General features: G+C 41.5%; 2 protein-coding genes across 2 annotated transcripts; one reads left to right on the top strand and one right to left on the bottom strand.

The window, feature by feature from the left end:
* Window positions 1-72: 72 nt before the first annotated feature.
* Window positions 73-11,137, bottom strand: tbccd1 (TBCC domain containing 1). The gene is made up of 10 exons (XM_005475168.3): window positions 10,998-11,137; window positions 10,711-10,904; window positions 10,059-10,123; window positions 9,718-9,984; window positions 9,439-9,597; window positions 9,164-9,280; window positions 7,154-7,403; window positions 6,878-7,064; window positions 6,105-6,635; window positions 73-1,814 (listed from the first exon to the last, which is right to left on the bottom strand). The coding sequence occupies exons 3-10, from the start codon at window positions 10,119-10,121 to the stop codon at window positions 1,601-1,603; spliced, it is 1,788 nt and encodes a 595-aa protein (XP_005475225.1). The 5' UTR covers window positions 10,122-10,123; window positions 10,711-10,904; window positions 10,998-11,137; the 3' UTR covers window positions 73-1,600.
* A 143-nt stretch (window positions 11,138-11,280) lies between these two features.
* Window positions 11,281-17,838, top strand: dnajb11 (DnaJ heat shock protein family (Hsp40) member B11). Its single transcript, XM_003456276.5, has 10 exons — window positions 11,281-11,498; window positions 11,921-12,077; window positions 13,683-13,780; window positions 13,871-14,003; window positions 14,201-14,343; window positions 15,541-15,623; window positions 15,697-15,754; window positions 15,852-15,963; window positions 16,065-16,224; window positions 16,800-17,838. Exons 1-10 carry the CDS (start codon window positions 11,425-11,427, stop codon window positions 16,862-16,864), a joined length of 1,083 nt encoding a protein of 360 aa, XP_003456324.1. The 5' UTR covers window positions 11,281-11,424; the 3' UTR covers window positions 16,865-17,838.
* Window positions 17,839-26,880: the final 9,042 nt, after the last annotated feature.

Here is a 26,880-nt window from a genome sequence, read left to right as displayed (position 1 = left end):
AAAGAAATGAAGGGTAGAAGACTTTTGCATATTATTGTAAATATCCAAAGAAATTTGTAAGATGCGACCAGGTTGTAGTCAAAACCTTTATTTCAGTTTTTAACAATTAAAAATGACTTGGTGCTCTTGCACAGAGCTGTGCATCAAATCCACTTCTGTAGTAAACAACAGCATTAAGGCGTTTACAGCATGAATCGGTTCATCTTGAAACAGTTTTAAGCACACATTTCTTTCATTTGCCATTTCCAATACAGTGCTGCCCTGATGATTTCAAGCAGGCCTTCTGTGTAGAATTTACATCATAGTTTGTATAGAAGTCAAAATTCAGCATGCTGTAATGGAAATGTGGAAAGAGGAAGCTAACTGCCTGAAGTACACTTGGAGGTATTCACTGCTAACAGTTATTCTAGAGGTAAAGTAGATTTATGAAAAATAATTATTATGCAGTGCTAAAAATCGACATCTTTATTCAAAAATAAATATACATTTAAGTTTTCTTGGGAAACTGGCCACAAGTTTATTAAATCCTGCCTCAGCTGGAACAGCAGATTAGCTTGTTCTGTTGTACTGAAGAAATTCAAGCACGACTCTGCAGCAGCTGCACTGTCATGTGAGAGCAAAATCGAGCACACAAAACAGCATCGCTACAGCTATTAGCAGCATGTGAGGAACTGCTTATTTACCCATTACATCTGCGCGCGCACACGCACACGCACACACACGAAAATGCTTTATTAATATTCTAAAAAATAATATTATTATACGATCTAGGTACTAACATGCCCCTTTACATTCATAGTGCTTAAAATATTCAGCATCTAAATCCTCCATCTTTAAATGCAGAAAACTTGTATACGACGTCTGTTTGAGAAGATTCGGGGTCAGTGGGTGCATGGAAGAGACGACAGGGTCTCCAGAAGGCTGTGCTAGGAAGCAAGTTCAACATATCTAGGCTCTGTTTGAGTTAGCTAGCTTAAAAACCATAGCTTTCTGCTATCCTATTAATGTTGCTTCATAGTCCATGACCACACTGAACCACAGTTACCCATAATTCAGCACCTGAAAGCTGTCTATCAAATTCATTCAAACAGGTTTTGGTTTCTCTATTGCAACACAAAGTTTACCTAAACACTGGATGGACAATTGGTACCAAATTATGTTTGAAAAAGAGACTGACTGCTTGAAAAGAATGTGTCAGGGTTTATTTACTCGACTGTCAATCACAGCTAATCGTTGTACCTAGTTTGTCCCGCCTCATTCTCCCTCTTAAGAAGACAACAAGCAGGAAAATGTCTCTTTAAAGCATGTGGTTACTTCACACATGCCTCATCTTTACAGGGTGTGTGGCACATGATGTTGTTTGATAACATGCCAATCCACTCCCACTTTAGACATGTCAAACATTTAGCTGCCTTTTCTTAAGAAGGAACTGTGAACCTGGACACAACTGTAAGCTGCTGGAAAAGCTTAACCAGCAGCAGGAACTCACAGCAGCACCGTATGAGAAGAAGACCATATGTAACCTGCATGTGCAAACCGCCATGCTGCCTTAATTTATAGGTGCAATTATTCTGCTGGCAAAAAAAGCTAACAGTAAAATTCAACACGCCATGGATGACTGTCCCACTGCCTGTTCAGTCCTCATGTGTTTGGGATCATTAACTTGGTTGGTGTCTGCTGCTGCCCCATCAGAGTCCTTTACAGAGGCTATTGTGGGTGGGATTAGGCTGTCCAGTTCCTGCCTGTGACCCGTTTCCAGAAGCCACTCATGAAACTTCATTTCCACCAGTTCCTGGAACTGTTGCTTCTGCTCCCTGGAAAGACACAGAATGTAAAAGAAAGCAGCATTTAAATGGTATAATACTGAAAATAACAGGGCTTAACAAAAAAAAGTCTTTCTGAAATGAAGGCAAGAAATTTCTTATCATCATACACTTTATTTCCCACATTTATGCTCCAGCAACGATATGCATGTGTGTTTAATTTTCTGTTTCTTAACCTGGTACTTTAATAGCTCGTATACAGTAGTAGCAATGTCAATGTTGTCAATGCAGACAGCGTACAGAGTATGTGGTCAACGGGTCTGTGGGCCACTCTTACTTGTGGTCATGTGGGTCTGCCAACCAGCCGCAGACAAGAGCGAAGTTCTAACATACAAAGAACTGAAGTGAAACCGAGCATTAAAACCAATGAAGCGTCCACTATAGCCACCATCTGTGCTCTTCATGTAGGGGTGGGCGGTATAAACGGTATACGGTATTGTGACAGTAATAGTGAAAAGAGGGAATACAAGTAATTTGTTTTATCACCTCAAAACGAAGCACGTTTTGGAATATTAGGAAAGCCAAAAACTGCACCTTCCACAAACGCCCAGTCAGTCAAGTGGAAAGAAAAAAGGTGGCCCTACACACCAGCAGACCAATATTTTCTGAGCTTTTCCAAAGGCACATTTTTCACTTTATTTTAAACAATTTAGAATTTTGTGTTTTACTGATATTTTACGTGTATTTTTTTATTCAAAAATCTTTGCGCATTTATCTTCATTTTTATTTGTTATTTAAGAATTTTGTGTTACATTGTTTGGAAAAAGATCTGTTACATCTTAAAAATTATTTAAAAAGGTTTGTAATTTTAAAAATTGTTTAAGAAAAGTTTTGCACAATAAATCTTATTAAAATGTCATGCTTTACTGTTCAGTCATTTTGACATGTATATACAGAAGAAAAGAAAAGAAAAGAATATATTGCGATATATATATGGTTACCACACATGCTTCAAATTACACCACAATGTGGATTTTAGGCCATTTCGCCCAGCCCTATGTACCGTATTTTCTGGACCATAAGCCGCTACTTTTTTCCTAGGTTTTGAGCCATGAGGCTTATACAAAGGTGCGGCTATTCTGTGGATTTTTCTTCCACCACTAGGGGCACTCTAACCAGAATTAGAATAAAAAACAAGATAGATGAAAAATCAATGCAAAGAAGAATACGCTACTTTTTCTTTAGCAGACAGAACACGCACAACAAATTACCAACTGGTAGTTATTTAAAAATCCTCGCCCCTTCATCATGGAAACCACACGAAGAAGTTCGTATGATGCAAGTTTTAAGTTGAAGGCCATCGATCTTGCTATCCAGGAGGGAAACCGCGCTGCTGCACGCAAGCTTAACGTCAATGAGTCTATGGTGAGACGTTGGAGGCGGCAGCGGGAAGAGCTCATGCAATGCCAAAAGTCGAGAAAAGCTTTCAGAGGACATAAAAGCAGGTGGCCTGAACTTGAAAATGTCCTGGAGGACTGGGTGAACACACAGAGAGCAGGTGGCCGAGGTGTATCCACTGTACAGATCCGACTGAAAGCCAAAACAATCGCCCACGAAATGAATATTGAAGATTTCAAAGGTGGGACTTCATGGGTTTCAGCGAAGATGATTAAAGTGACTTGTGGTTTCAAATACAGGAAAAATGAAGGTAAATAAATAGCGGTTATTTTCTCTTAGTTCTGTTCCGTTTTAATCAGCAAAGTTGCTGCCGTGTTAAAAGGCATTGTTCGGAAATCTGTTCAAGTACACACATGTACATTTACAGTACAAAATCGTTCTGTACATGCAGTAAATATCGAATTTTTCATCATAGATATCTGCGGCTTATAGCCGGGTGCGGCTTGTATATCTTTTTTTTAAAATGTTTTTAAAAATAGAGCAGATGCGGCTTATTTACAGGTGCGCTCTATTGTCCAGAAAGTACGGTACATGCTGCAGTTTTTCATCTTTGATGTTTTCTTTTACATTTCTCTCATTCTTCCTGAACTCTGCTGTCGCTCACTTTCCTGTTCCATACCACTTGTTAGCCAATCAACATTCGGCCAACGCACAACATCAACCACATCCAGTCTATCTCCATATGCTGCCCCTAAGGATAATACAACACAAATGGACAACTGCTGTCATAAAACATTACACATTAAGTGGCTGAAGATTTTAGCACATTAAAAGTTTTGTCAGCTGTGTTATTGAAGCCCCAGAGAAACAACTTTTTTTTTTTTTTAATAAAGGTCTTCTTCATTTTCACTCCTCCATAGTCCTCTACCTGCTCAGCACTCCACATTATTTCATATTATATTCCTGTTTTGGAGTTAAAACAAAGACTAGCATCTGTAGCAGGCATTAGTTTGTCTATATAAATTTGTAGCAGTTTTTCAAGCTGAAAACTTTCTGATTTTTCAGATTTTCTTGTGAGCACAAATTGCAACCCAGTTCAGAAAGAGTGGATCACAATCTAATGCTTCTAAACATGAATCCTCACATGAACCTCACAGCACCTTCAGTGTTGTAGAGTCATAGTATCCAAGCACAACATTCAGAGCAGAATGAAGACTATGGGCTCAAAATGTGGTCATAAATATTTTGTACTTGTAAATCAGGATTTGTATGTGTAAAAAAGAATTTGTGTGTGTGTAAAAAAGATTTGTGTGTGGACTTAGCCAAAAAAACGCCTGCAAGTTACAAGTACGAATTTTGACCCTATTTTTCTTCCTTTCATCTGATTGGTCAATGTCATGTCAATCACAAATGTAACAATCCAATCAGAGAACAGATGGGTTTGGCTGTCGGAGGGGCGCTTTTTTGAACTGCAGGTCCTTGAAGGGTAATAAAGCTGGAGGATCTCTATATAAATATCCGATAGCAGCTAGGTCCCCTTACTTTCAGCAGCTGTTGAAAGGATAAAGTTGTGGTATATCAGTGGTTAGAAATACCATTATTACTTAGGATTAGTTTAACACAAAGTCAGGGCTGACCCGGGACCATTGCTGTGAGTCACAGTGCGCAGCATAAAGGTCCTTTCACAGCACAGCATGTGCTGCTAATGCTAACTGCTAACTAAAAGCAAAGGATCCAGTATTTGTTGCGCTGGCTGCTGAGCTCTGTGGGTTTTTGCAGCAGCTCCTTGTCGTTTCCATCTCTGACTTTATGTCCTCTACAAGAGTTTGTTTTTTTTGCTAGTTCTTTAGATGTTCAATAAAAACATGTATGCTAATTCATAACGAAGAAAGCTTTGTAATGAAGACTGTCATTTCCAAAACACTGCCCCCCCCCGCGGTCCGCAGCGCTGTTGAAAAGGCTGTGGAAGTCCCTGTATTAAACACGTAGACCTGTGACACAAAAATCACCAAACTTGGACGACCACAGACTGTTTTCCTTCGTGGTGATGAAGGAAAACGCTGGGTTGGCATGTAAAAGGGCATTTATTCCCTTCAAGGACCTGCAGTTCAGACCTGCAGACCGACAGCCAAACCCATCTGTTCTCTGACTGGATTGTTACATTTGTGATTGACATGACATTGACCAATCAGATGAAAGGAAGAAAAATAGGGTCAAAATTCGTACTTGTAACTTGCAGGGTTTTTTTTGGCTAAGTCCACACACAAATCTTTTTTACACACACACAAATTCTTTTTACACATACAAATCCTGATTTACAAGTACAAAATATTTATGACCACATTTTGAGCCCATAGAAGACTTTCCAATGAGACTATCTTTGAAACGAGTGTTTAACAAACGTTCCTCCATTGGTCTCTGACCAGTACGTGGATACTATATAAAATTGAATGTTTTGAAACAAATCCAAAACTCTTGCCTTTTCTCTTGTCTGACAGACAATTCAGATGTCACATCATTGACCAATCGAGTGGTGCCACTGCCAAAACCTTTGGTATGCAGATATACAATCGTGTTCCTGCCAGTTAACATTAAATACGAGTATTTCCTTTAATAGATGAACATCTATTTATGAATGTTAAAAGCCTGAAGCACCAAAACAATCAAAGGATTTTCCCCTCATGGGATGGCTATGCTGTTATATTAGAGGGGAGAACTGCCTCGTGCAACCCGTCTGACATCACTGTGCTCACTGAACTGCATATCTCTCACACATAGCAGTTAACTGACATTCATATTGATTTTTTGGAATGCCTTTGCTGTTACAATTTTCCACTGATTAAAAGGCACGCTACATAATGAAACACTAAAACTTATTTGAACACATGCATAGGTGGCTTAGTGACTGCTTGATAAACGTTTGGTGGTCAATTTCCCACTCACTTGCTCAGCCGGGCCTCCATCACAGTCTTCTGCCAGTTCTGTATCCTCCTCTTCTTTTCGTCCAGAGCTGCCTGGTATGAAGGAGGCAGACCACCGGGCACCTCACACGTGTCTCCCTCCATCTGAAAAGGCACGACCAGCGTGTGGAACTCTGATGGTGGCAGCAAGCGGTAGCAGGAGGGGTCTGGGCTGGACAACGTATTGAGTGAGTGGCTGGCAAGGCCCTCGGTCAACAGAAGTAAGGGCTGATCCCAGGGATTAGGGACAACCGCCAGCCCCACGCTGGCCATGTGATCTTCCAAGGAAGGGTAGAAAGTATGGAAAGGACCTAGAGTAATGTCCGTGTTTCCCGGCAGTAGCAACGGGCGTGTGGGCGTAAGGGCATGGATGATGCAACGTGAGGAAGTTCCAATAACAATTCTGCCCGCCACGCACACCACCCGCACATTCTGGCAGCTGTGGATGTGGACGCTGGTCTCAACAGGACCCAGAACCACAGTGCTGTCACGGCATTTGTCCACACTGACTGATCTAAAGGAACAAATCCAACAACAGAAAGAACATAAACTGTACAGATACAGCCACTGAAAACTGCCGCTTTCAGCCAGAGATCAGCCAACTGTCAGCTGACAGTCAGCCTAGGGATGGAAATCGAGTAGTGCAATTCCTTGGAATCGTTAGTCTGCCTGCCTATCGATCCCGCTTATGGTTCTTGCACTCTTGGCCTGTATGCTAAAGATAACCCAACCTCTATTACTAGAAGGCAACCTTACCTGAGAGGTGAGAGAAGGTATATGAAGGCATCAGCGCATCTATGGATTTTAATGTTGCCACCAGTCAGCTTGTCTGACGTTTTAGCCAGGGTCTGTTTTAAGACTTGGGACATCAGCACCAGTTTACTACCAGGTGGTGCCATGTGGGTGTTCCTGGCTATCTTGGCTCTCTTCATGGCCCCTTCCACTAGAACACACAAACACACATGGGTGGTCAAAGAAAGGCACACAGTGAAGACCGTGAGGAAGGACTAATGCTAGATGATTTTACTAAACCTTGCTGAGCCCAAGCGAGCTTCTTGCCCGAATGGAGACAGGCCGTTATTCCAAAAGGATTCAGAGTGAGGCTGCGCTGGAGGCAGGAGAGGAGATTGTGCAGGGGGAAGGAGTGGGTGAGCGAGGAGTAGCCAGCTTGTGTTTGGAGTGGACCTTTGGTCAGCAGCCGGTGAATGGGCTGAACAGCCTTTCCTTGGCAAACTGAGCCCTCCAGAAGCAGACCTAAGCTCCGCACAGCGTCCAGGGATATCTGATAAAACATAACTGAGAGATCAGTTACAGTACAGACTTGTTTTTATATTTCAAATAGTATAAATGAATACAAGAGAAATTCTCTAATCAAAACTTTTAACATAATGAGTTTACTTTAACAGCTACAATTTGCTGTTAATGTTTTATTTACACTAGTAAAAGAAAAAATGTACAGCCATAAATCTAATTCATCTATCAGTTAAGACGGAAAGTACCTGCCAGGTGTGACGAATCAAATGCCAGACTGACCATCTCTATAAATGCAGAGGTTCTGACAGTTTTCTGCTAAGGAGCATTCAGCTGTGTGTTATTACAATGTCAAGGAGGAACAACACCAGCACTGATCTTAGAGAAGCACTTGTTGCTGTCTAAGTCGGGAAGGGCTAGGCTATTTATTATCATGCTGCAGTAAGAACAATTATTGACAAGTGAAAAACATTCAAGAAGAAGAATTTCACCCCAGTGTCAGACTGTGCAGTGCCCTAAGAAAAAGCAAAAAACCCAAGAGCTACATCTCAGAGTCCAGAGGCCTGACTTAGCATGTTAAACGTTAAAGTTGATAACAGTACAGTTAGAAAAAGAATGGAAGGACTGCTAGGAAAAAGCCTCATCTCTGCAAAAAACAAACAAAAAAACCCCATCAGAACAGCTTATGCACAGCACCATAACCAAATACAGCATATCAGCACATACATCTCATACCAGCTGTCAAGCAAAGCGGAGGAGGAGTGAAGATTTGGCCTTGTTTAACAGCAACAGGACATGGGCACTTTACAGTCACTGAGTCAACATCAACTCCTCTGTATACCAAAGTATTCTAGAGTCAAACAGCAGCAAACAGCAGGATGGCTGAAAAGGAAAAGAATCAAACTGGGTTTTTTTAAGTCCAGACCTTAACCTGACTGAAATGCTACTAGAGGACCTTAAGAGAACTTTTGTGAATTAATGTAAACCTCAATAACCTGAAGCAACGTTGTACAGCTCCACAGTTTATCATCTACCTGAAACAAACTATTTTAAGTCTTCTCTCTTCCAGCCAACTTTCTTCTAATTGGGTGCCCTTCATGCACAGTGGGTTTGAACTGAAGGTGAGTAGCGCTCGATGCTCAGAGTGAGTGATGCATGCCTGTTGCAGAATTTTTTCTTTTGCATTAACTGAACTGTTCTGAAATCCTATGCTGTAAAGCATGCAGTAACCTGATGTGAAACTACACAGACATGTAACTATTAAAGTTCACATCACATTGACGCCCAGCATTGACTATCACTGAGGAGTTAGACACTGACATTTCTTTTTACACATTTATGGCTACCTCTTCTTCTGATAACAGTTTTCAAATTGGCTGGAAAAGAACAGATCAACTCAAAGACGAACTCCATCGCCAACTGGTGTTTTGGCAAAGAGATGCAGAGCAACACGGGCTAACCCGCACAAGCAGAAATGCTGGCAACAACATTTGACACTCATGTAGGCTCTGCACAGATTCAGTGCAGAAGTAGAAATCAAGCTTCAGATTACAATATTAGAGATATGTACTCTTAGAGACAAGATAATGATGCAAGAGAAGCAACAACTACCTGAAAGAGACTGATTAGCTCACAGGGATTGCTTCTACATATATATCTATAAGAATATATTTAAGAAAATACATTAAATATAATGGTATTTTAAATATTCTGGCTAGCACCAATTATTGTTAAAAATATCTAGATTGTGTCTGTGACCTAAAGCAGGATGTGTGCTTGCTGTTCCCAGACCTGGCAGTCTCTTAGGGCCTGTCCAGATTGCGACAGTTGACCAGGCTCCACTAGCAGCTCCAAAATCTCTGCCAGATGGCTTTGCACGAAGGACAGGTGAGCCTGATCATCCCAGTTCTGCAGAACAAAAACAGGAACAAAACTGGACTATAAGTGGTTAACTTCATATACACCACCATACAATAATTTGCACTAGATCTAATTAGAACTACACAATACTACAAATCCTGCTGCGTCATTGGTCATTCTGTTTTATCTTTCATGGCAAAGAGAACCTTGTTCTGATAGCTAGTCTTGGACTCTCTGTCTGATGGAGACGGGGAGCGAGTGCGATGGCTGGGCCACTCTTCACCAATCAGAGAGGTGCGCAGAGACACACGGTTCAGCTGCTGAATGTAGAGGAAAAGGAGGAACTGCAGAGTGTCCACAGACAACTGGTACACAAAGGAGAGGGAAAACACAGGTTATCTATCAATATGCAGCCGCTGTTCAAATCTGAGGGCAAGGTTACAATGGTATCAGTCCTTGGATTAAATATTTAAACGTTATTTAACCTTGTTCCTCTGCTGGTCCAGCTCACTTTTAGTAGAACACTGGGAAAGACACTCAGCCCACTCCAGCCTCTCCTCTGGTGTATGACCTATCAGCAGGTCAAAGGTCTCAAAGTAGAGCCACGCAAGGTCTTCTAGAAGCTGCAACTTTCCACAGGCAATATGCCTCCACATGGGCCAGCTCAGGATGGGGAAGCAGCCATCCCTTGTTCGCACGTAGATCGCCATCTTTCGAAGATAGTGTAGGCTTAGTTTGGAGGATGGTGCCACCTACAATGATAGTAGTTCATGTTATTTACAAGATTTACAGCTCTTGGCTGATATCATGGTGGGAGTATATTTACCTGTAGGGCACCAAGTAGGAAGGGTTCCATGCGTGGCCATATGCTCACGCCGTTTGCCTCCATGTCTGAAGAGTCAGAGTACAAAACCATGTGACATACACCGATAATTAATTACTTGAGTATTTGACACTGTAAGTACAATGCACTTTTCCAAACCTTTTAAATCACAATGACAGTGCAATTACTGGATTAAGATTATTAGCCACGAACCAGGGAAAGAGCTGGGGAGCATTAGCAGTTAAACTGGTCAAACTGGACAGTTACAATAACATTATGCTTTGTTATTTTGCACAGACTCAACCTCTGTCCACACTGTTGAGTTCACCATGTCACTCATACTCCGGCCACTTTAACTCTGTACACACACAACTGTGTATCAATTCAGATACAGCGCAGAATGTTCTGCCTTTACTCACTTTCTTTTAAAACTCATCGCATTTCATGAACCTTTTCATTGCTGTTTTTTTTTTAGTACAGCGACAACAGACCTAATCTTCAAAAATGACCGTTTAATTACAGGGTGAAAAATATCTTCCTGGCAACCAGGCTGCTTGTGCATCAACACTAGGCATCTAATTTCAAGTTTGACAAGCCAATCAAAACTAAGCTAACACAAATCCAGTAACACAGTAAATATATGCACAAAACTCACTTGTTTTTGCTGTGGCGCAACAAGAAAGGAAGCCAAATACCAGTAATACCAGGCGCACTGCTATTTGCTCATAAAGTTAACTCCAATATAAAAAAGTAGGGCTGGCCAGCTAGCTTAGCTCCAGTTAGCTAGCTGAGCTAGCACGCCTCTGGTGTCAGACTTTGTGTCCTCGTCCTGTTACTGGGATCTTCGGCCTGAATGAGAAAAGGACCGACAGGTCAAGGACTCATAGGTGAGTATACAGAGGAGGACGAGTGCAGTGGTTCCTGGTTAGCTGTCAGACGCACATCTGCCGTCCTTCCTATTTGGCGCCCTCCTCTCCACTCAGACTTCAGCAGACATCTGTTGCGCGCAGCTCGCGGGGGCGCGCTGCATCCTGCACTATGAGCATGGTGTCCGGGTTTTTTTATTCACCAAAATGTTCAGTTTTTTATTAGTTGTACTTATACATGTAACAAAAAACAAAAACAAAAAAACAAAACAAAACGTCGGTGCAAACAGTTATAACTGACAAGAAGGAGTTGAGAAGAACGACGTGAGCTGTCTCTTTAACGCTGGGCAGAGTTTTTCGGGAGAGGAGGATTTGCCGACATCCAGTGGGCGGGCTTTCTCTGACAGGAGGAAGAAGGCTTGTGGCTGACTGACTGGCAGCTGGGATCCGAGCTTTAAAAAGCCGGTTGTTCTTTGCTACCTCCGTGAGAAATCCTGAGATCTATGGCTGCTAAAGGGATGAACCTGTGTAACGTGTGCTGCCTGCTTCTTTATGCTACCACAGCGGTGCTTGCCGGGTAAGTGGTGTTCGCTCGGACAGCGGCGAAACAGCATCGCCAGCTGGTACACATGTTTCACTGTGATTGGTCTAGACCTGCTCTCCATGCGTGGAACAGTCTGACACAGGGCTAACTTGCTAATAAGTGCTTTTGTTCTCTTTTGCGCTTCACTGATTAAAAAGTGTATCCACCACTTGTAAGGGACGTGTTTTAAGTGACTACCTAGCCTAGTTAGCTTGGAGCTAGCCATTACGGTAGCTGAAGCTGCTGCATACTGTCTATGGAAGCCACACTGGCTTACCCCCCGGAGATTGTAGCTAACTCGGTGTTTTACAATCTAAAAGTAGCATCATTGCCATTTGATAACGGTTTCTCGTTTTTCTTCTACCTCTGTGCCTCATGTGTCTGCCTCATTTGTGTTATCTTCCTCTCTCCTGTAGGCGAGATTTCTATAAAATCTTGGGGGTGAGCAAGAGTGCATCAATCAGGGACATCAAGAAGGCCTACAGAAAGCTGGCTTTGCAGTTACACCCCGACAGAAACCAAGACGACCCGCAAGCCCAGGACAAGTTCGCAGACTTGGGGGCAGCCTATGAGGTAGATGTGTAGCCATTGTTGTGTACATGATGCTAGTGATATCCGCGATGAGCAACAATGAAATTGTTTTTGAGTTAAAAGACTGTTATATTTCCCCAGTATCAGCTGTGTTCGGTTACAGTAGTGTAGATTTAATCATATGTGAGTATAAAAGCGCCCAAGACGCCGATACAACTGTTTTATAAGGCTGAAATTTGGTTGTTGTTGGTAAGATCTCTGCGATTGGACGATTAGACCGTGTGGCTGAATCTGATTGGCTGTCAGGCAGCACAGCTGGTGTATTGAAAATTCAGACGTGGAAGAGTGGGAGTGGATTCAGATAAGCGCTGCAGGTGTTTCCGTGTCAAACGTTCACGTTTCTTTTAAAAACGGAAGGATGCCGCAGCGAGTTCACTGATTTGTAACACAAAACAGAAATTTGTTATTAATCGGGTTTTATTAGTCGAGGCGTGTCAATGGACATTTAAATGAATGACAATATAATAAAACGCAAGTATCGGTTTTGAAAATAATTGACAAGAGCTAGATAAATTCTTTTTAAGTTGTGTGTTTTTTGTTTTGTTTTGTTTTTTGTTTTGTTTTGTTTTGTTTTTTTAATTGTTATTATTGAGGTACCTCAGGCACAAAAAAGATACCTACTGAACTTTATGGTTCATTTTGTTATTTGTTTAAAGAAATCTAAAGTAGTGGTACAATATATAACAAATAAAAATATTTCAAAGCCAGAATTTAAAATGGGTTACTGATTGTAGAAACAGCAACATATCCAACATTCTTTGGTAGTCTCTTCAGATGTTCACCTTGAAGCTGAAAAGTTTAACTGGGACGTCCCCACTTGGATTTTTGCCTGTTGTTGCTGAATGAGGGAAAACAGCCCTTCTTCATTGGTTGAGGGTCTCACTTACTAGTTTCAAGTCCTGTTACAGCATAATCTTCATGTTGTAAATTATGCTCACTGTTAGAGTCAAGAAGATTATTTCTCGGTACAGTCTGATCTGCCTCTCACATATATCTAGTTTCAAAAAGGTTGACAAAAGAAATGAGGTTCAACTTGATGCTTAATGATGGGAGAGCATCTTTTATCTATAGTCTGTGATTGAAACAATGGGAGACAATGACGAGCTGATTAGCAGTAGCAACAGCCATTAGTGCTACTCCATGCAGATGAGAGCAGATTTTTTTTTCTTTTCTTTTGAAACGTTTGCTGTGAATTTCTAAAATCTAATCATTTTCTAAGAATGGAGCCATTGCTGCTTTTCTCAGGTGAAAGCACTTCTACAGCCTCAATGTAATTGCTGGCTGTTCCTTCTAATGGGTCACCTGTTTGTATTCTCATATTTGTATTTGAAAATCAAGAAAAAGTGTATATTTTATACGTAAGCGTTAAGATTGTTTTAGTAGTAACAGCTGACTGACTTTTCATTTCATTGTTTAATGAATCAAAATCAATTTCAAAAACTAACACAGCTTTGAAGAGCCCATCGATGTTTTTTTTTTTTTGTTTAATTTTTACATTGAATGATGACACTCCACACGTTGTATCAGCGGAGAGAACAAAGACTGCGGCTTGTGGCTGTTGGTGATTGACAGGTTGTTTGTTTGTAGGTCCTCTCAGATGAGGAGAAAAGGAAACAGTATGACATGTATGGAGAAGACGGGCTCAAAGAGGGTCACCACAGCTCTCACAGCGATATCTTCTCCAGGTTGGTTTCATGAGCTCAGCTGGATTTTATACCAAGTTCAGTTAAATGTATGTATAATGTCCACTCATGCTACTGTTCCTCCCTCTGTAGCTTCTTTGGTGACTTTGGGTTCATGTTTGGTGGCAACCGACAGCAACAGGACAGGAATATTCCCAGAGGAAATGACATAATACTGGACCTGGAGGTTACACTGGAAGAAGTGTACTCTGGGAACTTTGTGGAGGTGTGGAGAAACTCCTGGTTTCCAAACGAACAATCTTTAGCATCCTTTATTCACATTTTCAAGTTTGTTCCACAAAGAGGAGCTAGCTATAGTGTCACTTCGTTCAGTCATCAAAATGCAAGGCTTACCAATGAATCGTCTAATTTACTACCTGTAGATTTTCATGTTATCAACACGTATTTCCCCGCTGTATGCAGGTTGTACGTAACAAGCCTGTAGCTAAAGAAGCTCCTGGTAAAAGGAAGTGTAACTGCAGACAGGAAATGAGGACGACCCAGCTGGGACCTGGACGTTTCCAGATGACTCAGGAAATGGTGTGTGACGAGTGTCCCAATGTGAAGTAAGTCAGCTCCTGTTGTCATCATTGAACAAGGCCTTTTATGTTTTTCCTTATTTTCTGTGATACATGGCATAGAAAATGTCCCTAATGTGGTCATCTCAGGCACACAGCTCTGGTGCAGAAGCCCCACCTGCTGTTTGTGAGGCATTATAAGGAATATGTTGAACTCTCAATCAAACAAAGCAACTCTGCTGCACCAGTAAAACAAATGGACAGATATTGAGCACAAGTGGGTCCGCTTTACAGATGGGAATACTCGATTTTTAAATGATAACCTCATTTTGGACATCAAATTGAGATGAGGCATCTGAAGTTTGGACTTGGCCACTGATTGTACAGCTACAGGGTTTGAATCTGCGATGCTTCCATTTAAATTTTTGATAACTTCTCCAGGTTGTATGTTGGTCTAGCTCTCTCAGAATGACATTGATCTGTTGCTGCAGATGTCAGGTGTGTTTATTACATGTATCAAAGTTGGTACTGATTTTTAGATCATGTATTGCTTCTCTTTTCAATCACTTCTGATTCTTATTTCATGATGTGCTAAGTTTCTGGCAGGGTTGATCTTCTTTCTCCATCAGGGTGTGTTTGAGTTGCCAAGACCTTATGATTTGATTTGAAATGAACCCGAGAATACAGATCCAGATCTCAAGATACACGATCAAGCTACATTATTACACTGTTATCAAAAAAACCTGTAAAATCGATATAAACAAATATGCCACCCACCCATCTATTTTCTTCCACTTACCGGTGGCCGGGTTGCGGGGGCAGGAGTCTAAGCAGAGAACCCCAGACCTCCCTCTCCCTCGCCACCTCCTCCCGCTTGCCCAGGGGGCCAGATGACCTTTGGAAAGCTAATTTCTGCCACTTCTGTCTTGTTCTTTCAATCACTACTAAGTTTATGACCATAGGTGAGGGTAGGCACGTAGATCAACAAGTAAACTGAGATCTTTGCTTTTACACTCGGCTCTCCCTTAACTATGATGGACTGGTACAGCATCTACACGACTGCATTCTACTAGAATAAGTTCTGAGTCACAAAGTTCAACAGCAGACTGAAAGAAATGGGTAAAAAATGCTTGTGGGATATTTTGAAAAAACATCAGGAATCTTAGATTTTAGCTTAATGTACTTAATAAATTGACAAGATTTGGAGCGTAACAAATGCATCCTTTGATGTTATCTTATCTGCAGGCTGGTGAATGAAGAGAGGACCTTAGAGGTAGAGATTGAGCAAGGAGTGAGAGATGAGATGGAGTACCCATTTATTGGAGAAGGTAACTGCTCTGTAAATCTTAATTTGTTCGCTTTTTGTCACCTTCGGTTTCTAACATTTTACTCTGACCACAGGGGAACCTCACATCGATGGAGAGCCTGGAGACCTTCGATTTCGCATCAAAGTGTTGAAGTATGAACAGATTTCTGTGTGTGTGAGAGAGGCGTGCACCAATTAGAATATAAATATAGTGACAGACAAGTGATGTGGGGATGTTTCTACTTTATAGACATCCTGTGTTTGAGCGCAGAGGAGATGATCTCTACACTAATGTCACCATCTCTCTGGTGGAGGCACTGGTTGGCTTTGAGATGGATATAGTACATTTGGATGGACACAAGGTTCTGTATATGCTTCTTGTTTTGAAAGACTTAAAGATCTGGGTTATTTGAAAAATAAAAACATGTATATGATTGATAGTAAATGTTTGTCTGCTTGGCAGGTCCACATAGTGAGGGATAAGATCACAAAGCCCGGCGCTCGAATGTGGAAGAAAGGAGAGGGACTGCCCAACTTTGACAACGTCAACATTCGAGGTTCCCTCATCATCACCTTCGATGTAGACTTTCCTCAGACACAGCTCGACGACCAGCAGAAAGAAGGTGAGAGCGTGGCAGTGTTAAAGGGTGGGCTGGGACAAGTTAAGGACACGTCATATCTTAAGGGGACCTAATGTATTCTGCTCATTTAGCCCTTATTTATCTTACAAGGCTTTCCTGCTCCTCTGTTAAACAAGACATGTTAGCTCTTTCAAGTTCTTCTGATTGGCTGCCCCTCCTAAGCAAAAGATTGGAGGAGCAGGTGACTGAATGTTTGAGGTAACCAAACTTGGGCCGTGTTTAATGTGACTGTCAACCATACAAACACTACGTATATGACAGAAAATAAGAATTGGTCCCCTGTAAGTGATTCAAATTTACAAAGAGAGATGCCAAAAACTACATAGTTGACTTTATAGTTTATAAATTGAAGTTATACCTTTTTAATAGTTTGTCTTCAGAAAAGGTTTATATGCCAAGTAGTTATTTTATATGTATTTTAATTTAAATGAATGGGACAGAAGAACCATCTGTCACTTTCTTACATGTTCTCATTTCTGAACAGGATCAATGATGTTGTAGTTCGATCTGCTCGTGGGGAAAGGTTTTTAACGGCAGCTGTCACCGTTTCGTTGCAGGTATTCGGAATCTTCTGAAACAGGGGTCCGTACAGAAGGTTTACAACGGACTGCAAGGATACTAACGCACCGAGCGACCGCGCCTGAACTGATTCACATACCACCCAAACACACACACAGACACACTTGTTCAGTCAGCAGGAGCGTGATCTGTAATCCTGGCCAGGGTGTATTTATTATTTCTCAGATTTGTCTCAGGATGGCTTGAATCCAATTTGTTTTTACTTTTTAAATGTTCTACATCTTATTAGCAGTAGCACAACAGCAGATGTTTTATGTGAGGTGTAAAAATGGACACTCTGAACCTTTTCGTTCCCTGCATTACCCTGTAACAGTAGGTCTTTTTGTCCATATTTGTACGTCAAGTTTACTTCTTTGTATCTGAAAGCACCTACTCATGTGTCGACCGCTGCCCCGTGTGGAGGAGACACCGTTACAGCCCTCTGCGTCTGCTGAAGGACGAGCTACTGACAAACTGGATATCTGAAGAATGTTCAACCTGTGCAAGAGCAGAAGTTTCTCCATTTCTGGACTTTTTGTTTTAGATGAGTTTTATGAATGTAACAGCGTCACTTGTTAAGTGATGAACTGTTGTTGCTCTGGCCTGACTCCTGTTCAATAATACTCTGTAAATAGGAAAGAACAAATCCAAACCTGTTTGTTGTGTTTGAGTTTTCCTAACTTATGTTGGTGCGTTTCTGTTTGACATGATGTGACTGGAGAACTGTCAGCATTGCACAGCCCCACGTTCACTGTGACAGGAGTTGACCTCTTAAGTTAAACAGTGAAGGCAGTTTGCTCCAGTGTGTGTTTTCCACACCTCTGACACTCTATAACTCAAAGGGGCGTCACTCTATGAAGTAACGGCGTCCCTGTTGACTATAATGGGCTTTTCTGATCTACCTTGACTCTTAAGCGCGATGCTGCCTCCCAATTTTGAGTGTCGTGGCCTTAAATGTAAATTATTTGGCAGTTTTTACATTTCCTAGGGGATATTGTACTTTTGATTGACAATATAAATAAAGATTTCTACAAATTCTGTTGGCATGTTGTACCCCAGATTTACCAGCAGATGACGTCAGAGTCAAGTAAATAACAAGCTAAGAAAGCCTAAAAGTTAAAGTTTTAAAGTTACAGTGAAGGAAGGAGGAAAAACTAAAAGGTCTTTGTTTGTTTTTTCCGCACACAAGAATTGGATGTACTGATGTGTAGAAATGGTTGCATCTTTGGGTGGTTTGGGAGAATTTGGTGCTGACATGAATTTACATATGGGGGTTGCATTACAGGGCAATGGGTTTGTAAAAATAACCAGTTTGTATTGTGGCCGTAATTCTGAGATCTTGGTGAGATAATCACATAAATCTGGGAAATCACAATTGATAATAAAACATGTTAAAATACAAGTCTTGATATATAGAATTGATAATGAGATTTTTAAATCCACAATCAAACTAAAGTAGTAATGCAATAACACCCTGATAAAAAAGAGCAGTGTCTAATAGACACATAAATCAAGTTTCTAACAGGACATTGCTGTCAAGTACCACTGCAGCGTGTTTCATCTAATATTCAGTATTTATCATATTCAAAAAGTAGCTTTTCTCAGCATAAAGCTATGCATGCACTGGAAGTCTCTGTCGTGGCAGACGGTTCCTCGATGAGGAAACTGGCGGGTTGGTTAGTTGCTACTTTGGACAAATGGACTCGACCCTGATCAAGAATACACTCAATTCTTTTTAGTCATGCTCCGATGATTGGTTTTCATCCGATTAGGAAGATTCATACTGCAGTAGGATAATTCATCCATCCATCCATTCTCTTCTGCCTATCCAGTTCAGGCTTGGAGTGAGAGGTGGGGTACACCTTGGACAGGTTAGGATAATACAGCCATGTGAAAAAGAAAGTTTTCACAAGACTCGATGCAGCCCTGTTAAAACCACCTTCAGGAATAATAACGTCAGTTGTTTTCTGAATGACTTTATCGCTGTGGAGGAATTTTCTTTATAGCGTTGCTTCAGTTGAGATTTGCAGGCATTCATTTATGCACAGCTCTCTTAAGGTCCCACCATAGCATTTAAGTCGGGTTCAACGGCTTCTTGTCTTTTTCAGCCACCTTATTGTAGATGTGCTGCTGTGCTTGGGATCGCTGTCTTGTTGCATGACCCAGTTTTAGGCAAGTTTGAGCTCTCAGACAGGTGGAGTCACATTTGATCTACAATACTTTGGTACACAGAGGAGTTCACGATGACTCAAGGTCTACGAGGTGCCTAAGTCCTGTTGCTGCAAAACAAGTCATGCTTGACAGTTGGTACCAGGTGTTTGTTCTGATATGTTGTGTTTAGGCTTTTTAGACTTGGAGTTTTGTCCAAAGAACATTTTTTCAGAACTCTTGGGTTATTTCCGATGTAATTTTGCAAGCCTAAGCTGTGCTACCATGTTCCTTTTAGAGAGAAATGGAAGTCTTATGAAGCATTTTTCTACTTGTACTGTCATGAACTTTTAATTTTAACTCACTAACTGAAGCATGCTGGGTCTGAGCTGTAGCTCTGATCTTGGGGTGACTTTGCTGGGATGTCCACTTCTAGGAAGATTGTGTTAACACACACCTGAATGCTTCAAACCAGGAAATTGACAAAATTTCCCATTTTACATGTGCTGACACACAGGACTTCATAGAGACCTGTAAAAGCTTTCTTTTCCACATGACTGTCAAAATGCACTCTGTTAAATTACAGTGAAATACCACCAGATTGTTTTGGAAACATTAAACTGTTTTTTTTTCATAGCATTTTTTATTGTACAGTACTGTTTTTTAGTGTTCTTACTGCAATTGCCATAAACAGTTTATTGCTGTAAGACACAACAGCATGCGTGTAGCCTAAATTCACCCTCTTCATTCAGTCATTAGACAATTTAAGCTGAGGGGCTTTCCGTAGTTACTGGAACGGTGCTATATTCAATGGCAATAACCAGCCCGACGATGAATGCTGCTTTAGCTAAACGTTAACACTGTTCTCAGTCTAACATACACTGAAACACCACAGCAGAACTATTTGACTAACTATACCAGCACTACTAAGTTCATGATTTAAAGTTAAAGGTTTATTTTTAACACATTTTTGTTTTGCCAAAAAGAAACTACTCTATGATGCTGTAAAATTACAGAGTAGCTTCCTGGTAATATTTACATTAATCATGAGAATGTGAAGCACTCACATGTATTCATAAAGGGCAGGAAATAACTGTATAAGTTTCCTGTATTTGTACAGCAGTTTGTTTTAGTGTAGTGAAGAACTTTTCATTATAAAGGCAATGTTTGTGTCACTCTAGCATTGGAAGCATGAAGGTCCCCACATCTGTGCAGATGTGCATGTATGTGTGGTCCATGTGACATGTTCTCACCCTATGACCCCTCTACGGCTTTACTATAACAGCTTCCACGTTCACCCCTTTATCCCACAGCCGACGTGCACACCCACACCTTGTGGGTGGAACTCTGCAGGGGAGTCTGCCTGATGGGTGGGGCAGGGGATGCCCACAGAATCATATTTATAATGTGGTGAATAGTGTACACATCTGCCCCACAGGGTTCACATCTCAGACTGCATGTGTGTAATAATCTCCCACAGTGGATATTGCATGCATATGAATGACTGTGTGTATGTGTGTGTGCTCATGTGTGTGGCCAGTCTGTGTGTATAATGAACTCCCACAGAGATAGCAGGGCTGTGGTAAAGGGAGTTTCCTCTTCAGCCCACCACACATCCCTTAGTCATTTTGAGAGTGATGAGGCTCTGGAGAGGAGACGAGAAGCTTTGCGATCAGGCTCAGATAAAACATCTCACTGTTTCACCTCAACACTGCCTCCTTCTACTGCGACATCCTGATAGCACCACTGAGGCTCAGGTCATTTAAGGAACCATAGCAGACGAAGGTGAAATTGTTTCTCAGTAGGATCAGTCGCTGCAGTTGGGCTTTCACAGCAATATCAAGTAGCTCCTGTTGTCATAATTGTTCAGGACTGAAAAGAAGTTAAGGAGTGAAAAGTAGCATGAGGTAACTTTTGGTCACCCACTTTGTGAGATGTGGTTCTGAGAGGAGATGCCTGAGTGAGTTATGTTGGGGATTTACCATCCATCCACAAATAATCAGTTTTAACCACTTGTAATTACAAATTGCAGAGCACATGAGGGCAGCATTGCCTCTTCAATCACATCCTTCACTAAATCACTTTTTATTACTCCCAGTGCTCACCAGAGGCCTGTAAGATTTGTGTGTAAAATGTGTGTGCATGCAAAAGTACGCCTACACTTGCCAGTTGTTGATGCAGATAAGCACAGGGATCACACTTGACCCTGAGTGTAATGACTTCTAAGCGTAGCTGCAGGGTTAAGAGAGGCACAGGCTAAAGGAGGGCTAATTGAGCAATCTGTTCTGCGTGTGTGTCTGTGTGTGTGTGTGGTGGCGCCAACGGGTGTTGTGACCTGCTCTGACTCGGCAGTGTGCTTGGTTAATGGTGCCTGACCTGTCAGACGCAGGGTTTGTAAAGAGGCTTAAAATGACGCCGAGGCATTACTCAGAGCAGAACATGAAACTTTTCCTCTAAAAAATGATTCTGTCTCTGAAAGCATTTTAAACACAGCATGAAACTGGAATCGGCTGAGGAGTATGAAAGCTTTGTGGTGTATTAACAACTCAGCTGTCATTTGATGCTTTGGTGCTTCGTTGTAAAAACCATAAACTGTATATAAAAAAAGGATGTAGCCATCTGACATCACCCATGGATTTGTGGCGTGGCAGTACGAACCCTTCGACAGCATGAGGCAGGATTAGGATGAGAGGATGGAGAGCTAAGTCAACTAATGCTAACTAGTTTGGTTAGCAAGCTGCATCCACAAGCTGTGCAGGCGCAACACAGAGACACAGATATCGGCTAATTAGTGCTAAGCAACATATAAATAAAAGCTATCCCAGCTACTATTGGGCGGGTGGTACACCCTGGACAGGTCACCAATCTAACGGAGGGCTATTATTTGACCAGCAAATGAAAGTTTTGAGCAAAGTTGCCAGAAGCACAGGAAATAATTGAAGCTGAATACATTTCTATGCATCAGTGTTGTTTTGATTTTTCTTCAACAAAAAAAAACTTTTGAAACCTTAAAAGAGTAAAAGGGTGTGTGATATAAAATTCACCCTCCAAAATATTCATGAAGGCAGAAATGACCAATAAATATGGGTTTCTTGGGTATTTTAACATGGGAGGGTATGAAGATTGAATCAATTCACATGAATCATATCTTCTGAAATTCATAAATTCCCATCAATACAACTTGATGGAAAAAACAAACAAACAAAAAACCAAAAAAGAATAAATGATCCATCCTGTATTTATTTTTGGTTAACTGTTTGAAAGCGGTCATGTTTTAATGCTAGGTTATTTTCTTACACGCCTTACAAATTCTGCCCAAACCAGAATAGTTTACACCTGTTAATAATAAAGGTCAGCAGGGAGGTTATGTGTCATCTACATTTGACCTGTGTGAACGGATCGCAGACTGACAACAAATAAAGGTCAGTGGACTTGTTCTTTTTACAGTGTCATTGTTTTCAGTGTGCGTGTGTTTTTGGCGTTATCAATGCAGTAAAGCACAAACACATGCCAAGGCCAGGAAGGACAGCAGGAGGGGGGCTGGGGGGGGCAAGGAGGAGAAAAAAGGACTGAAATAAGAAATGTTGACGGACAAAGCCTACAATTTGTGGGATCTGAGCATAAAGCAAACAAAGGGCAGCTTTTGTAAGGAATAATGCATGTCAGCCGTGTCCTTATCCCGCCACAGCTTTGAACACTGCTGGGGATGTCCATTGCTCCACTGTGTATGCCGTGTTTCTATATTAAAGCCAGTCACCTCAAAGGCAAAAGCCTCAACTATTCAACAATTGAATGTTGGGGCTCTCATTATGGCTGATGTGGGCAGGAAAAAGTGGCTTTGGGGGTTTCAATTCAGCGACTTAAAGCCGTCCTGTTAGCTAGGACGAGCTGCTGTTTATCCCAGTGCCTTTCTGGGGGCTAAACATAGTCAGCTGTCATTATGGATCTCACTCTCTCTCCTCTTCTGTCTGTCTCTCTCTCTCTTTCTCTGTCCTCCCCTCACTAACATTTATTTATTTCAATCCCAATTTTGTCTTCTAATGACCCGTGTTGTGTTGTTGTTTGAAGGGGTGATGACTCTCCCCTCTCCCACATCCTGTGAGGAAGAGAAGGGGCGGCCGGGACACAGGAGGGTGAGTGCAGGACAAACAACGCTGCGGACCACCTATATGGATGAAAGCCACAAGTCTATAGATGACATTCCATAAGCTGTAGCGCTGTACTGTCCTGTGGTTGTGAGTTTGACTGGATTGTATGTGATCCCAGATACGCTTTCATAAAATAACCCTTTTCACAGATATTCTTTAAAATAAAAGTCAATGCAGCAAATTAGGTCAGGTTCCTAGCAGCTCCAGGCTAACACAGACAGCAAATATTAGGAAAAAGTGCACGCAGTGCATATTAAATTATGTGAATATGTATTAGCGAGTGCGGGAAGGGTATAGGCTCCACGGTGGAGTGCAGAGGAAACTGCAAGCAAAGTGAAAGCAGCCTTTGTGTTTAGAGCAGAGCCCTCTGGTGGACCCTCCCCTCGGCGCGGGGTTGCCCAGGCCCCGTGGTGGCGGATCACAGTTAATAACTGTGTGGTGGGCTGTCAGAGGCACTTAGCCTGACGCTGGGCAGGCCGGGGCCAGGCTGGGCCCGCATACACAGCCGACTCTGCCTCTTGAGCTTGGACTGAAGCACTCAGCCAGAGGGGTAGACAGAAAAAGAGAAAGAGAGAGATAGTCATAGAGAACATGCAAAAGAAAGAAATATTACAGAAAAGAATAGATGGTTTTCAAAAGGTATGAAAATTCAATTCAGTTCAATTTTATTTATATAGCGCCAAATCACAACAAAAGTCGCCTCAAGACCCTTAGAAAAGGGTAAACAACTGAGGTAAGTTTTCAATGCTGAGCTTTGGATGCAGGACTTTGCGCTCAGCCTATTTTATCCCCCCTCACAAAGAAAAAACAGCATCAAAAACTTGGATTAAACACAGCGAAAAGACAGTAAAGATGACTTTGCCAGACGTCTAAAGAACATTGAGATGTGGCTAAAAAGTGAGAGGTGACAAGCTGTCTCCTTGGGTTCTTGAAAAGACATCTAAAAAAAGCCCAGTTTGGTTCAAAACAAACAATTCCCACAACAAGAAGGATAATCCTCCTCAGACAACCAGCACATCTGAAACCCCTGTGAAACCACTCCATCACCGTGCCACCCTAGCATGTGGGAACAATAAGTTTCAACTGTCCAGAGACTCATATAAGTAAGCTCACAAGTGCACAACACAATGGGATATAAACCCATGAGGATCATCATTTACATGGCATAAACATGCCATTTTAAAAAACTGCTGTCTGGTAACACTAGTTTGTGTCTGTCTGATTACAACACAACCAAAAATGCCAGTCAAATCTTATGGAAATAGAATTTAAAAAAAGGGCTGCATGTGATTTGAACCCATTTTAGACATTTTTATGACAGCTGTATGTACTGTTTACATAATTTCCAGACCTCTAATAAGCAGAATATTGCTGAGGATGGATGTGAATTGGTGAATGACTGACATTGGGCTGAATTCAAGTCTTTCCAAAAGCAGAAAAGGCCATGACTGGCCAGCACAGATGGATGTAGCCGCTGTGACATCACCAACTGGTCAGTGAAGTCTCACTGGGAAGTCTTCAGAGTTTTTGCTGTCACTGTGTTCATGTTCATCAGTTTGCTTGCTGTGTGGTGCAGGAAAGGGTTCAGCCATGCCGCTCTGCTCCTGTGTAGCCTCACAGGGCAGCAAATGCGCATGTTTGCCTGAAATATCACACCACAGCTAGTCGCTACTGGCAACAATTCCACTGACTCAATGTGTCCTGATAAACGTGGCTGCAGAAATTTCACAGTGAATAATTATATATTCAAACTCAACAATAGTTTGTGTGTACTCTCTATATATTTTAGTGCAAAAAAAGAAAGCTAGCGACCCACTTTGGTGCAGTGTTCACGAGCCTTCATATTTCACGCAGTACAGACAATATAATAGCTGTAATTAAGGCAACATATTTATTGCAGTCAGTTTTAAGCAAAGAAGCTGATATTTATCCAGTAATTACAGGTACTAAAGCTCAGCCCAGCTTTGTTTCCCTGTGTTTGGCCATTGCCATGACGCTGCGTGGGCCTCCACTGTCAACAAGCAGGTTGCAATCTCCCATTAGATCAGACGCTATTAGGGCAGAGAGGAGTCACTGAGCAAACAGTATCCCTGCCTTTAAAACCAGGTTATCTAATCTAGTGAACAGGGATGAGCTGGACTTTGGAGTTCACAGACAGAAAGGGCAGTTTGTCCACAAGGATTGTTTGGCTCGGGAATGAAAACGCCACTCAAGATGAGACGGGTCCTCATTGGTCGATACCCATGACAGCACTCATTCGAAGCTTTACGAGAGAGGATCAGATAAGAGGTTGTGGAGATTCTTTGTTGAAGGTCAGATAATGTCTGGTGCTGATGATCGGAGATGGTGCTGAGGTCCGAGCTGCGTTAGCTGAGCTTCAGCGGAAGGTGCTCTTAAAGGCCGGATAGCTGCCTTTATTTTACGTTTACATTTCTTATGTGGAACAAAAGGAACAGCATTTGTTCCCCTTTTTTGTTACATTGTATATCACAAACAGAATTTTTAATGCCAAAAAAATAAAAAATCCCACTTCTGTGCGGTGATGGAGACATAGACACTCGGGGTGGGAATTTCAAGCATAGCTGAAATTTTAAGAACCTTGAAAGGTTAAAAACTGATGTTTTTATTTATATTTGCACCATATGTGAACAATGTTAGAATTCAGGCCACCTAATAAGTCCAATATTTACTCACGTCTCTGCCAACGTGTGAGGCAAACATCTGCTTTAGGTGCTAAATGTTGCAGTAATTATCAGGTAGTTGATTACGTCCTGAGCAGATTATCAAGCAACAACCTTGAGGGCTCGCAAATTAAGACAATGTGCAAGGTCCAAAAACTTGCTGTACTTTAAGAGGCCAATTGAGGTCAACTTCAAAACCAAGTCAAGTCTTAGCCCTTTGTAGCAACTGTGCAGCAGGTAAATATTTGATAAGTGTTTTAGATTTTATTAGGGCTTACAGTTTGAATTATTAGGGGTGTGACTTCTTTCACTGACAGCATCTATAGCTGACTGCTGTCTGCTGAGCCTCTCCTATTCTCAGGGGAGTGAATGAAGCAACCCTCTGGGGTCTGATTTAGAGTTTTGCTGTGAATCTTTGTAGAGTGTACCACATAATCTACGTAAATGCCAACATTGTTCCCAGCATTTATGCTTGTGCTGGTGCATTATGCGTCAATTACCTTGTGGTCATGTCCTGGTGTTTTATATGTGGTGCCAGCCGACAGAAACAAATAAAAAGCTGGGACTTTTTTCCCTCCCGGGTACCCGCTCTTTGTTGTGGTCAGTTTTTTGTTTTTTTTCCAGGGGCAAACATATTTGTCCCTCAAGATTTTCCACTTCTTTCTACATTCCCTCATGTCTCTCCAATCTTGCCCCAGGAATTTTATTTTTACATTTGTGAGTCCTTTTATTGATGCTATGATTGTTATTCCTTATACTGAGACAATCATTGTTATTCTCTCACTGGTAAAACAAACAAACAAACAAAAAAGGCCAGAAATGCACAGCAGAACTCAACAGGCTAATCACAATAGCTGCAGCCTGGTAGGTTATGCTACAGGTTATAGTAAGTAAAGTAAGTAAAATTTTATTTATATAGCTCCTTTCAAGATAAAAATCACAAAGTGCTTCACAGAAGCTAAAACATAAAAATAAAAATCAACCAAAAGCAAGTTTAAAAAGATGAGTTTTTAGCTGTTTTTTAAAAGTGACCACTGAGTCCACAGATCTGAGGCTCAAAGGGAGAGACTTCCACAGTCTGGGGGCCACAGTTGCCAAAGCTC

Source organism: Oreochromis niloticus, linkage group LG16 (assembly GCF_001858045.2).
Source record: "Oreochromis niloticus isolate F11D_XX linkage group LG16, O_niloticus_UMD_NMBU, whole genome shotgun sequence".
NCBI lineage: Eukaryota > Metazoa > Chordata > Actinopteri > Cichliformes > Cichlidae > Oreochromis > Oreochromis niloticus.
The sequence above is the reverse complement of the archived record's forward strand: the minus strand, read 5'-3'. Positions and strand labels throughout refer to the sequence as shown.

Bases quoted from the DNA above. Each gene is read 5' to 3' on its own strand.
- tbccd1 (XM_005475168.3), bottom strand. From the start codon at position 10,121: ATGGAGGCAAACGGCGTGAGCATATGGCCACGCATGGAACCCTTCCTA. The intron at 9,985-10,058 runs GTAAATATACTC...CTATCATTGTAG, and splicing joins TCCTACTTGGTGCCCTACAG to GTGGCACCATCCTCCAAACT. The intron at 9,281-9,438 runs GTTCTCTTTGCC...TTTGTTCTGCAG, and splicing joins AGACTAGCTATCAGAACAAG to AACTGGGATGATCAGGCTCA.
- dnajb11 (XM_003456276.5), top strand. From the start codon at position 11,425: ATGGCTGCTAAAGGGATGAACCTGTGTAACGTGTGCTGCCTGCTTCTT. The intron at 14,004-14,200 runs GTGTGGAGAAAC...CGCTGTATGCAG, and splicing joins ACTCTGGGAACTTTGTGGAG to GTTGTACGTAACAAGCCTGT. The intron at 14,344-15,540 runs GTAAGTCAGCTC...TCTTATCTGCAG, and splicing joins GACGAGTGTCCCAATGTGAA to GCTGGTGAATGAAGAGAGGA.